The sequence below is a fragment of the Schistosoma mansoni genome, chromosome 2 (assembly GCF_000237925.1).
Source record: "Schistosoma mansoni strain Puerto Rico chromosome 2, complete genome".
Classification (NCBI taxonomy): Eukaryota; Metazoa; Platyhelminthes; class Trematoda; order Strigeidida; family Schistosomatidae; genus Schistosoma; species Schistosoma mansoni.
This window is the reverse complement of record NC_031496.1, coordinates 27,202,777-27,214,127: the sequence shown is the minus strand read 5'-3', so window position 1 is coordinate 27,214,127 and position 11,351 is coordinate 27,202,777. Positions and strand designations below refer to the sequence as shown.

The following is an 11,351-nucleotide window of genomic DNA, read 5'->3' as shown; positions in this document are numbered from 1 at the left end:
AGCTTTGTATAATGGGCCTAAAAATGTGGTTATTTAGACTGACTAACAACACAAACTTTGAGATTAGCTGTGGTCATAATAACTGCAACTCCTTCATTGTCAAACTGCAATAAGAAAACATCAAATGAAACTGTTGTTTATGTCAATAAACGTCATAAACTAGCTATACAGAAGGCTAACTTTGCACAGATTTCATAATGTATAAAGAACTATTTTAGTATTCCGGAAATTTGTAATCCAATTTTAGGAATTTTTTTACCGGTGTGAATACGTCTTTTGTGATATTTGCTGGTGGTTACCAGTGGAGTTTGAAAAACTCGCTTTGTTCTGTTTATGACTGGCTGTTTGAATAAACCTTTATTTCACCAATAATGTCTCCAAACAACTACATATATTCTGAATTATTATAGAGCTAATTACTAGATAATCCAACAATAGTAAACAAGAATTGTACGACTAGTGATTTATCAGTTTAGTTGACCCATTCAATGGAGCAAGATACATTGCCATTGAAGTTGTCTGCTTTTTGAGTAGGAAATTTTAAATGATAAATAGAAGTCCTTACATGAAATATACCTATAAGTTACCGATATAATAAAATCCTAAAACTCAACTGCTATGTGAAACTATAATTCCATGATAGTTTATTTAGTTGATACAACGCGCTGTGATGCAGCAATATTCATTTTATGATTTCTTCGATTTTTATCATTACTCCATTACGTTGAGGTTTGTCACTAGATAACGTCTAACGGTGTAAATGTCAATCAAAAGTTACGAACTTCTCACCTAGGTCTTTTCTCAAGGAATTATTCTTTCCTGAATAGATCAAAGAAGGTACATGCACTTTAGAGAAATTATTTATTATAACTATAAGCATTTCAGTGTATTGTCTTCTTTGTCTCTTAAAAACATAAGAAATGGAAGATTTACAAGCAAGTAAATAATCAGTTACTTTCCTACCTGTGGACGTCCTGCCCTTCCAATCATCTGTGATAACTGTGTTGAACTATAGCCAATCAATTCACCGTCAACCACCTGTTCTGTGTTCTTTACAATAACCAAGTGGGCTGGTAAATTAACTCCCATTGCCAAAGTAGAAGTACAGGCTTTTTGAAAGATAACAGAAAATTAAACGGAATTATGAAAGCATTACTCAAGACCGAGATACAGCCTGATCTAAAGGCATCTTCAACAAGTTTTCGGTCTTCGACATCCATTCCAGCATGATGATATGCGATACCGTTTGATAGAAAATCTGAATATGTCATAAAATTTTAAACAGAAAACAAAGTAGAAGATAATAGTTACTTCCGAAATCAGTTAGTCGATAGAAAGTTGTATCATGCAATTAAATCCTTAAAGTTTAGCATAAAGTAGACCAGTACACATCAACAGCAAAAGACATTTGCTATGAGTTTAAACTTCGTTAAATATTGTCAACCTTATTATTTATTATTGACATCGCTGGAAATTTCAGTTATAATCAGTAACATATTTCTTTTAATATGAAACAACAGGACACCAAAGCAGTTGATAAATAATCCGTTTACCGTAGTGTTCAATAATAATAGTAAAAATAAACAACGATTTCGATCACTTTTGCTAAATTTACTTGTAAAAATACTTATATAAAAACTGAATACTTCCCTAATAAAGCACTTTTTCTACGAAAAACAGATTTAATCTGAACAAAACGATATAAAAAAATTTCTTCAAACCTGAAAATAAACAGAAGTTTTTATTTATGAATCCTAGGACCTAATGAAAAAACCTGCGTATACAGACGATTTTGAACCGCTGTTGCATATGATGCATGTTTACTCCGAGGAATTTTATATATAAGCCTTTGCCAGCTATTCTCTTTGATGTAGGCTATGGGGTGAAAAACAATCAAGCTGGAATCACTGATCACATGTATTGGTCCATTGAACGCAAACTATATCGACATATTGGGGAAAAGTAAACTCATATTCATAAATCAATTAAATAGCAGGAACGCTAATGATATGACGGTGTGGCTCTTAACTATTGTTGTCATAACATATTTTCTGTCCATAAACCTTCCAAATGAAAGTGACGAGTGCACATATAGTGTAGGACAGTACAACATGCAAATCCGGAGATGTCTCTACTTTACCGAGTTATTTCAAATTTTAAAACATATTAGAAGACTAACGCTAGTAATTATATATGCAAAAATAGTCAACTCTAAGATAGTCACTGTGAATTAGTGAGTGAACAATCAAGCTATAAGTTATTATTCAATTGATTCGGTCGTCACGTCTCTTTGTTCAAATTGTTAACTATGGTGTCAGAGATCTCTATATAGAAAACCTATATGGAATGGTTAGTGTACGAACTTCCATGACTGAGTCTTATTGGGTAGAAATAGAAATTTAATTCACTCTTCATTCTCAAGGATTAGACCGACATTTTCTAATGACACAAAAGATGATGAACCAGTTCAACTGTGACAGATATTCATCAGAAATGGTTATCCACCTAAATTCGTCGATTGAAACTTAACACCCAGACACTGTCCTGAAAAAGCACCAAGAGTTTAAAAGAAAAAAATTTTATGAGCATTGAATTTAAAAGAGATACGGCTACCGAAATCTTGAATAAACGTATTACAAAACCCATGAATAAAACTTTCTATACGGCTAGGCCCCGCATTACCTTCTGAAGTCGACCGACCATTCACAGATGTGTTGAGGATAAACTTCCTCTTTGGGCCACATCAATGTGCATTGACCGTACAAAGCGATCACTTTCTAAAGACCTCTCAGGATATTGCCCTGGAGGCTTTTAAGAGGAGAATGCAAAAGAGTTTCCAGCTCAATATAGGAGCATCTAATCAACACTGGACACGTCACTCCGGATCACTGGGTGGTGATCAATCAATTGTGACTACATTTCAGTCCTACAGGATTTCGGTCGCGGCTCGAATAGCTCAGTGGTAACGTCTCTGACTGTGAAGCTGAGTGACACGGGATCGAATCCGTCAGGGGGCACCAGTTCCCTCAAGATTACAGGTACACCTTGCTGACGAGTGCCAAGTAGCACGAAACCCGGGTCCAGGGTTTCCTGTTGACCACCTCCAACCATCATCTTATCTCAACGTAGTGCACGCAGTGTCGAGTCACCTAGACTAGTGGCCACATTGCAACTTGATCCATAGCATTCAATCAGCACTAAGAAGGACTTGACGCGCATGACATTGATCACCACCCAGTGATCAATCAATTATGAATAAATTGACTTTAATTTTACTTCAAAATCAGCTTTCCATAAGCAGTAGTCATCACCACCTATTTATAACAATGTATGCAATCTCAATTTTTAATTCGTATAAAATGCCTGAGGTTAGCTTGAGTTAACACAAAAAGTATGTTTTTATCTGTATGCAATCAGAAGTTGTAATGTCACTCTGAGTTCGCTGATGTAAAATTTGGCCAAACTCTTTGATTCACAATAGAACTACAAGATAACTTAAGTTTGCTACATTTTAACTCTTCAGTTTATAAATGAAATAAAACTGTCTACCCCATCTGCAAACTGTATCCATGTACATTGTGATAAAACAGCCACACAGTTTCATGGGTAGAATGGAACGTCCAAATACTTAGTAATCTGCCTTTTAAATTTCAATCGTGATCAATATCTTTATCTATGATGTATTCACTATGCTATGCACACGTTTATATATTAACCTGTCAATATCAGTTCCATGCTAATTTCATGAACTTTCATGACATTAATGAACCATAGTTCAGTGGTTAATGAGCTCAACATTTAAGCATTATGTCACCGCTTCAAACCCTATGCTACTTACTTCGGTTTTAAAAATATTAAAAGCCTATGATTTAGCCCATATAAGACAAGAATAACAGTCACAAGATAGTAACATATTGTTAGCTATTATTTTTTACTCTTTCCAAAAACCTTTAGATAAAGAATCAATACTCAAACCACGTATTGATAAATCATAGGGTTGCTTGCTTTTAAATTATGGGAAATATATCGTATTTGCGCTGACACTTGGGGATTTCAGTTTAAAAAGTAAACAACTGTTGTATTTTGATTCGCAGGCATCTGTTTAAACTTCCTAACCTTTTAAATGAATATTCCTTGTATTCTGAGCATAACATCTTCGTCTTATAGCAGCCTCAGAGTTGTCTGTAAGATGAATATGTTTCAAAATATATGTTGCGGTTCTAACAGCACCACTTCTAGTAGTACAAAACTTATTATAGTTGGCATAAAATTTAGTACTCACAATCAGTACTGGCTTGTTGCTAGAATATGTACTTATAAGATGAGGAAGTCTGTAGTTTAAATTTACTTCAAATTGAAAAATAGACTGATTTTTCTGTTTTATATATCCATGTACTACTTTTCTGAGTGGTGACGTTCTGAACTCTTCTCCGAATCTATAAATTAATAAAAAATACTTCAAACTCACGAAAAGAAAGTAACAGACCCTTCTGTGACTGATAACCATTGAGCAATCTAGAGTGTTAATAAATATAATATGGAAGATCTATAATACATCTTGCACATTCGATAAAGAAGCAGAAGCACATATAAACCGAGGTCTGGCTAACATTTTGGTTCTCGTAATAAGCGCTTCTAGTATTGATCCCCTGTCATGTTCTCCGATTAAATGTACCTAAGAGAACGTCTTGAGACACGAACCACTCACTTCATCAATAAAACATAGCTTCAGCTTGTTCCATATATTAGTTAAGTCTCTGAAAGTTTTAACTGTCGAATTTAGTTTTTCCTGAAGTATGTATTTTGTCTCAAAAGTAGAGTAAAGCACTACCGGTGTTGTTATGAGTAAAACTTGACTATCAAGGTTCTGAATATCTACAAACTCCGAATCTCCGGTCGATGTTAAACAGCTGATGGAAAACCTGGAAAATTTTCTGTTCCATTCACTGAAGGTTTGGGAACAAATCGATTTCGTTGGAGCAACTAATGATAGTTTGCTGTAACTATTTGACCTACTGTAAATTATAATGAAAGGGTCTTTTTGAGATGATGTTGCATATTCATTCAACTGCTTGACAATTGCCAGCTCAAAAATCACAGTTTTACCCGAACCAGTTGGGGCAGAAACAACCAGTGATTTATTAGTCTTAAAAATCTAACGGAAAATAATAAAAGTTTGTAAACCTCCCGACAGATAAGATTCTGTATGTTATTAAAAGTGTTGAAATCAAAAACACTTGCAAAACGTTCTAGAAAGGATGAACTCATTGTGTTTAAAGCACTCCAACGATTTCTGATAATTTGCAATCTGTTCTAACTTGCTCCAGACAAACAAGGCAATGCTGAGAAATGATAGATATTACCAGAATATTGCATTAGAGTTAGTTAGGAATACAATTATTCAAGTTTCAAGAAACTTTCAATTCAATGGAATTGTTAATCGAAATCACTGTTGTTTGCGCGGTAACTGGTGGTGTCAATCGAGTTCGTGCCCTGTGAATCTTTAAACAACTTTTCCCATGACTAATATATATGCGGCAATCTGTGGTAAGTTATTTGTTATCTTTGCTCTTGGTTTTTGTATTTTGTGAAATATAGGGTCTTCGGCGTAGTTCAAATGCAGTCAAATCAGCAAATCGACTTGTGGAGATAGGCACGACAAACTTATTTTGTATGTATTTTTTTATATTATTAGCATTTATTTTGTTAATTTTCATAGTTTGTTCATTTACCACAAATGATTGTCAATGTTGTTTAAGCGCATGGCATTAAACTCTCTCTCCCGTCTTGAATCGCTCATGACACACTCTGTTAACCGCTCGTAAGTACATTGTTACACACACGTCTCTCGTTCTCGATTGCCTGTGGTTATGATAACTGAAGTACAAAATATCTATTATCTACATTTATAGACTGCAGCCATATTTCCATTATATACTACATCTGGTTATATCTCTGGGATTACAACAACCCTATTGAAATTATTATTTACCTATAATTGTAGACTATGGTACCAAATGGAACTCGAACACGCCGAAGCCTACCCACCTTAGTAACGTCACATAACTTTTCTTTGTGTTTACAAATTATAATTGATATATTATAACGTCAACTTTTGGACGTAATAAATTTATTGTCATTTTCGAGTCCATATAATTTTTGGTCCACCACAGACTTCATTCATCTTGTGAGTTTGATAAACATTCATAGGTCTTCATATATTCGGAATTGAAAGTTTGTCTTCGGACAGTAAGGTTTTTGGAACTAGAAGCCAGCAGACAACTAGGGAGTATACTGGCCGTTTGGAATGAGTAAAAGAGAAAATCCAAATGCCGAAGGGCGAATAGAAAACGGTGGTCAGAGGAAGTCATAGAGAAACTTTAATAATATTGCTAATAATACAAACAAACGGAAGTGCATAGATTAAACAAAACAGAATGAACTAGAACAAGTTAGTTGTACATGATAACAACAGTAATCATAATCCTAATTTAGAAACTCAGAACTTGAGAAAGGACCAATAAAAACTCTTGAGTTTGTACATGCGTATCTTGGTTGCTGCTTGATCGCAAGTTCACACAGAGAATATCATCTCCAGCAGTTGACTTTTGTTTTACGACAACTATAAAAACATAGCCTTACCGAAAACATTAGGAATTGTTTATTAGGAACCGATTCCATCGGTTTTCTTGAGGGTACAATTGATGCCCAAGGTATTCGCACTCCAGAAAACAAGATTTCCGCCACTCTAGACCACCGAGGACAGAGTAGTACCTTTCTGTCTACGGTGTCTACCGATTCAGTAGTCATTCATCAGGCACTTAACAGATATGCCTCGTTGCAATGCTAAATTCATCACTTTTAACAAAACCATATGAATGCACTTTACACATTTGGGCAGTGTTACTTATTGAGCTATACCTGTATACCTTGACATCCAGTCACCCATAAGTATCACTGTTGACGCGTCCAACACGATGATCCAGAAACTCTAACAACAGTGAGTAAATAACTTCTAACAATCTTTGGCATTCTTCTTGAGACGGTTGAAAGGAATTTAATCGTGCTAAAGTACTTTCATCAGGGAACTTCTAGCTATTATTATTATGTATTGTACTGTATGACAATTTCAACACTCTGTGAAGGGCTGAGAATTCACTCTGTTAATCAAGCCATAAGCCTTTTACTCCTTCTCTTAACTCGTTCTCAGATAAGTGCTCTTCTCGAAAGTGCAGCGGTTGAACTACATCTTGCAGTTTACTTCTAATACATAACATGTATGTAGAGCGAACAATGTGTCTTGGACAACTCTGAAACTACGGTCGAAACAAGCGAAAGCCTGTGGAACAACCTTACTATATAACGCATCTACAGGTGAGGGTCGTTCAATCGTGGTGAAATAATATTGACGCAATGTCTTCAATAAATTACGCAAATCTCATCCAGATGTTCAAGCAACTATCAAGCCCATACCACAACGTTTTTCTTGGGGGATGGTATGAATAAAGACGTGATGGTGTGTATATATATGTCGACTGTCAGAAATCTAAGATGAATAGACGCAATAAACTTCTCCTGGGCCTTTTTAAAAGTGCTGATGCTCTTTTTGATTTTGATGATCTTGATTTCTATATACATTACCAAAATTAAATACATGCTCTTATTTCTTAACTTGTGTTGGCCATTTCACACGATGACCAGAAATAGTACCCACCAGGGACATTACCACTGAAACAGTGGCCTGCGCCCTTCTCGAACAATGAGTAACATTTTCGGCTGTTCTTTGATCATTGCTATGTGTTGCTCGATATTCGATACTATCCCTAAACTTCGTATATTGTTCGTCTTGATAACCGTTATTCGATAACGTCTTAACGGTGTATAAATCAGAAGGCGAATACGAAGGGTTGATTGCGTTTATTATTGAACCACACACAGATATCCAATATTACAGGCACGTTAAGCAAGCATGAATGAGCAGTGCCGTAAAGCAGGTGAGTGAGTGTGAGAGCCGAATAAGTGAATAAGCGTGTACAATACGGTGTTGCGCAGTACAGAGCGGAGCAGTAAACAGGATTAAGATGTACATATATATAAGTGGAAAAGAATGAATCATCGGATCAATTAAGCGATTAATAATAAGGCTAGCGGAATGAATACATGCGTAGGCAGTAAGCAATGCTCAAGCGTACATAATAAAAGTACAATGGTATAGATAGGTTGTTATCGTATGAATGACTGTCCGTTAAATAAGTTAACAAAAGGGCTTAGCCAAATTTGATGTAAACAAACTCAATTGTATCTGAGCTGCTATAATAGCTCCCCCCAGCAAACACGGATACAAAACAGTGTCTGTGTTTGCGAATGAAAAAATGTTAAACTTAACAGGACAGCAAATATCGATATTTGTGAAATTAGGATGTATGATAGAACTGTCGAGTAAGTTATTACAAAAACGTGTAAGCTTGAGTTTTTTATATGTAGGTGAGGCCAGATAAAATAGCTTATCAAAATAATGTGTTAGTGTTTTTAGAGGTTTGTATACATTGACATCGGGATATGCAAAATATGTCGAATATAATAATGGATAAGTTAAAGCTTTCGATGTGCACATACAAAACGAAGAGGAAAGAAATTTACATCTGCAGATGCGAAAGAAATTATTAGTTCAGAATCGTAGCTATGTATCGTTGAGGCCATCTTACTCTTCGACCATATCTTGTCGTCACTGGTTTCTCTTCGTTTTTCTTCGTTGATGTCGTTGATGATTGGAACTCATGTTTCGCTGATTCGACAATTTTCGAATGATCTGGATGTACTGGCTGGTCGTCAGCTTCGATGAAAGCTGGTTTGACTCGGTCTATGCTAATTACATCCGTTTTTCCGGCTTTATCTACTGTGATACTTTTATCATTTCTTCTAGTGACTTTAAGTGGACCATCGTAAGCCGGTTGTAAGGGATGCTGCACATTATCCCTTCTGACAAACACATGAGTACTGTCGCTCAGTTGTTTTGGTATGTACACACGGTGTTGATGTTGCCTCGGAAGTGTTACTCTTAGATTACTCATATGCTGCTTTAGACGTTGTACATAGTTGGCTAAATCAGTTGGAACACTTTTATTTGAGGTGAAAAACTCTCCTTGTAGACGTAAAGTGGTTCCGTAAACCAACTCTGCTGGGCAACATCCTATATCTTGTTTAATTGTTGATCTTCAACTTAACATGACTAATGGGAGCTTGCTGGCCCAATCATTATTGCTAATAACAGATGTCAGAGAGGCTTTGAGTTGCCGATGTAATCTTTCTACCATAACATTCGCCATCGGATGGTAGGATGTTGTCCGAATATGTTTGATACCTAGAAGTTCAGTGAGTTGTTGAAAGAGGTGGCTCTCAAATTGGGCTCCTCTATCGGTTGTAATATTTGCAGGCACACCATAATGAGAGATCCAATGCTCCACTAAGGTTTTGACTATAGTTTCGGCCGAAATGTCATTCATAGGTACTGCTACAGGCCATCGCGTAAATCTATCAATGCAGGTAAAAATATAACTAAAACCATTTGAAATCGGCAGCGGTCCTACAATGTCAATATGTATATGCTCAAATCTGCTATCAGGATGACGAAAAGGACCTATTGCGGAACTGGTGTGACGATGTACTTTAACTTTTTGGCATTTTATGCAAGTTTGTGTCCAATTACGAATATCCCGGTTCATACTTGGCCATACAAAACGTTCGCTGATTAATTTGATCGTAGCCTTTATCCCAGGATGTGATATATTATGCATAATGTCGAAAACCTTTCGTCTTAGAGGCTTCGGTATAAATGGTCTTGGTCGGCCCGTAGAAATATCGCACATAATACTCACTTTTTCGATTGAAGTTTCTTTTAGTACCAGAGAGGTTGTATTGTTAGACATCAGTCTGTTTAACTCGACATCTATGTTTTGTAATGCTGCTAATTCGTGATAATCGATTTCAGATTGGGAAAGAGCGTTTATCGTCGTTCTTGATAGTGTGTCAGCTACTTCGTTTTCTTGGCCTTTAATATATCGTATATCAGAAGTGAACTGGAAAATAAACTCTAGCTGTCTGATCTCCCTCGGAGAGTAATTATCTTGCTTTGCACTTAGTGCGTTCGTGAGTGGTTTGTGGTCCGTGTAAACGGTAAAATTTATGCCTTCTACCATATGTCGAAAATGTTTTATTGCCAAGTAAATTGCTAGTAATTCTCTTCCGAAAGTACTTTATCTCGTTTGCGTAGGATTCAGTCTCTTTGAGAAGAATGAAAAAGGCTCCCATGTGCCATTTACCGCCGCATTTGATGCATCTGTCATGATAGCTAATGGTGTTTCGCTCTTTCTTCTAGCTAGTGTCGTCTTTTTGTTGAGTGCTTTCTTGGCGTCCTCGAAGGCCTGTATTGGATCTGCTGATAATTGGAATGTCCGGGAGTGTCCTCGTAACGCATCGGTCAGTGGTTGGAGTATTGCCGCACTATTCGGAATAAAACGTCTGTAATAATTTATTGGTCTCAGAAATCGTCGTAATTTCTTCTGTGTATCGGGCAACGGATAGTCTCTGATGGTATCGATTTCTGTAGAGATCGGTGTAATACCTTGAGAAGTTAACATGTGTCCAAGGAACTGTAAGGATTCTTTTCCAAACTCACACTTCTCAATTTTTATGGAAATACCGTGATCTCTTAGTCGCGCGAATAATTGCCGTAGTTGCTGTAAGTGCTCGTCCATAGTGGAGATGGCTACTAGTAAATCATCTATGTATGCGTATACTCCAGGTAAGCCTCTGATGACCTGGTCAATAAATCGTTGGAATGTTTGTGCTGCATTAGTCAGTCCGAAAGGCATGCGTAAGAATTCATATAGCCCAAAAGGGGTCGTTACCGCTGTTTCTGATATGTCTTGTGGAGCGACCGGGATGTGATAATACGCTCTAACTAAGTCAATCTTCGAGAATACTGTAGCACCTTCTATACTGTAGGTAAAATCATGGATGTGTGGTATAGGGTATCTATCGGCTATTGTTTGCTTGTTAAGTGCTCCATAGTCTCCACACGGTTTTAATTCTCCATTCTTTTTCGGAGCCATGTGTAACGGAGATGCCCACGGGCTGTTTGAAGGCCTTACTATGCCTAGCCTCATTAACTTGTCGAATTCCTGCTTTGCGATTGCCAGTCTTTTGGGGTCTAATCTGTAGCGTTTTCGCATGTCGGGCTAACCAGTTATGTAGTGCGTGCTTCAATAATAGTTCACTTCCATAACTGTTATTATACCAATCTTAACGGTGTATAAAATCAGAAGGCAAAAGGAAGCAGCAACTACATTTTT

General features: G+C 36.6%; 1 protein-coding gene across 1 annotated transcript; it reads right to left on the bottom strand.

The window, feature by feature from the left end:
• Nucleotides 1–29: 29 nt before the first annotated feature.
• On the bottom strand, nt 30–1,271 carry Smp_128140 (putative atp-dependent DNA helicase mer3; the record flags this gene model as incomplete). The annotated part of the gene is made up of 3 exons (XM_018796254.1): nt 30–105; nt 965–1,110; nt 1,158–1,271. The coding sequence occupies 3 exons, from the start codon at nt 1,269–1,271 to the stop codon at nt 30–32; spliced, it is 336 nt and encodes a 111-aa protein (XP_018650485.1).
• Nucleotides 1,272–11,351: the final 10,080 nt, after the last annotated feature.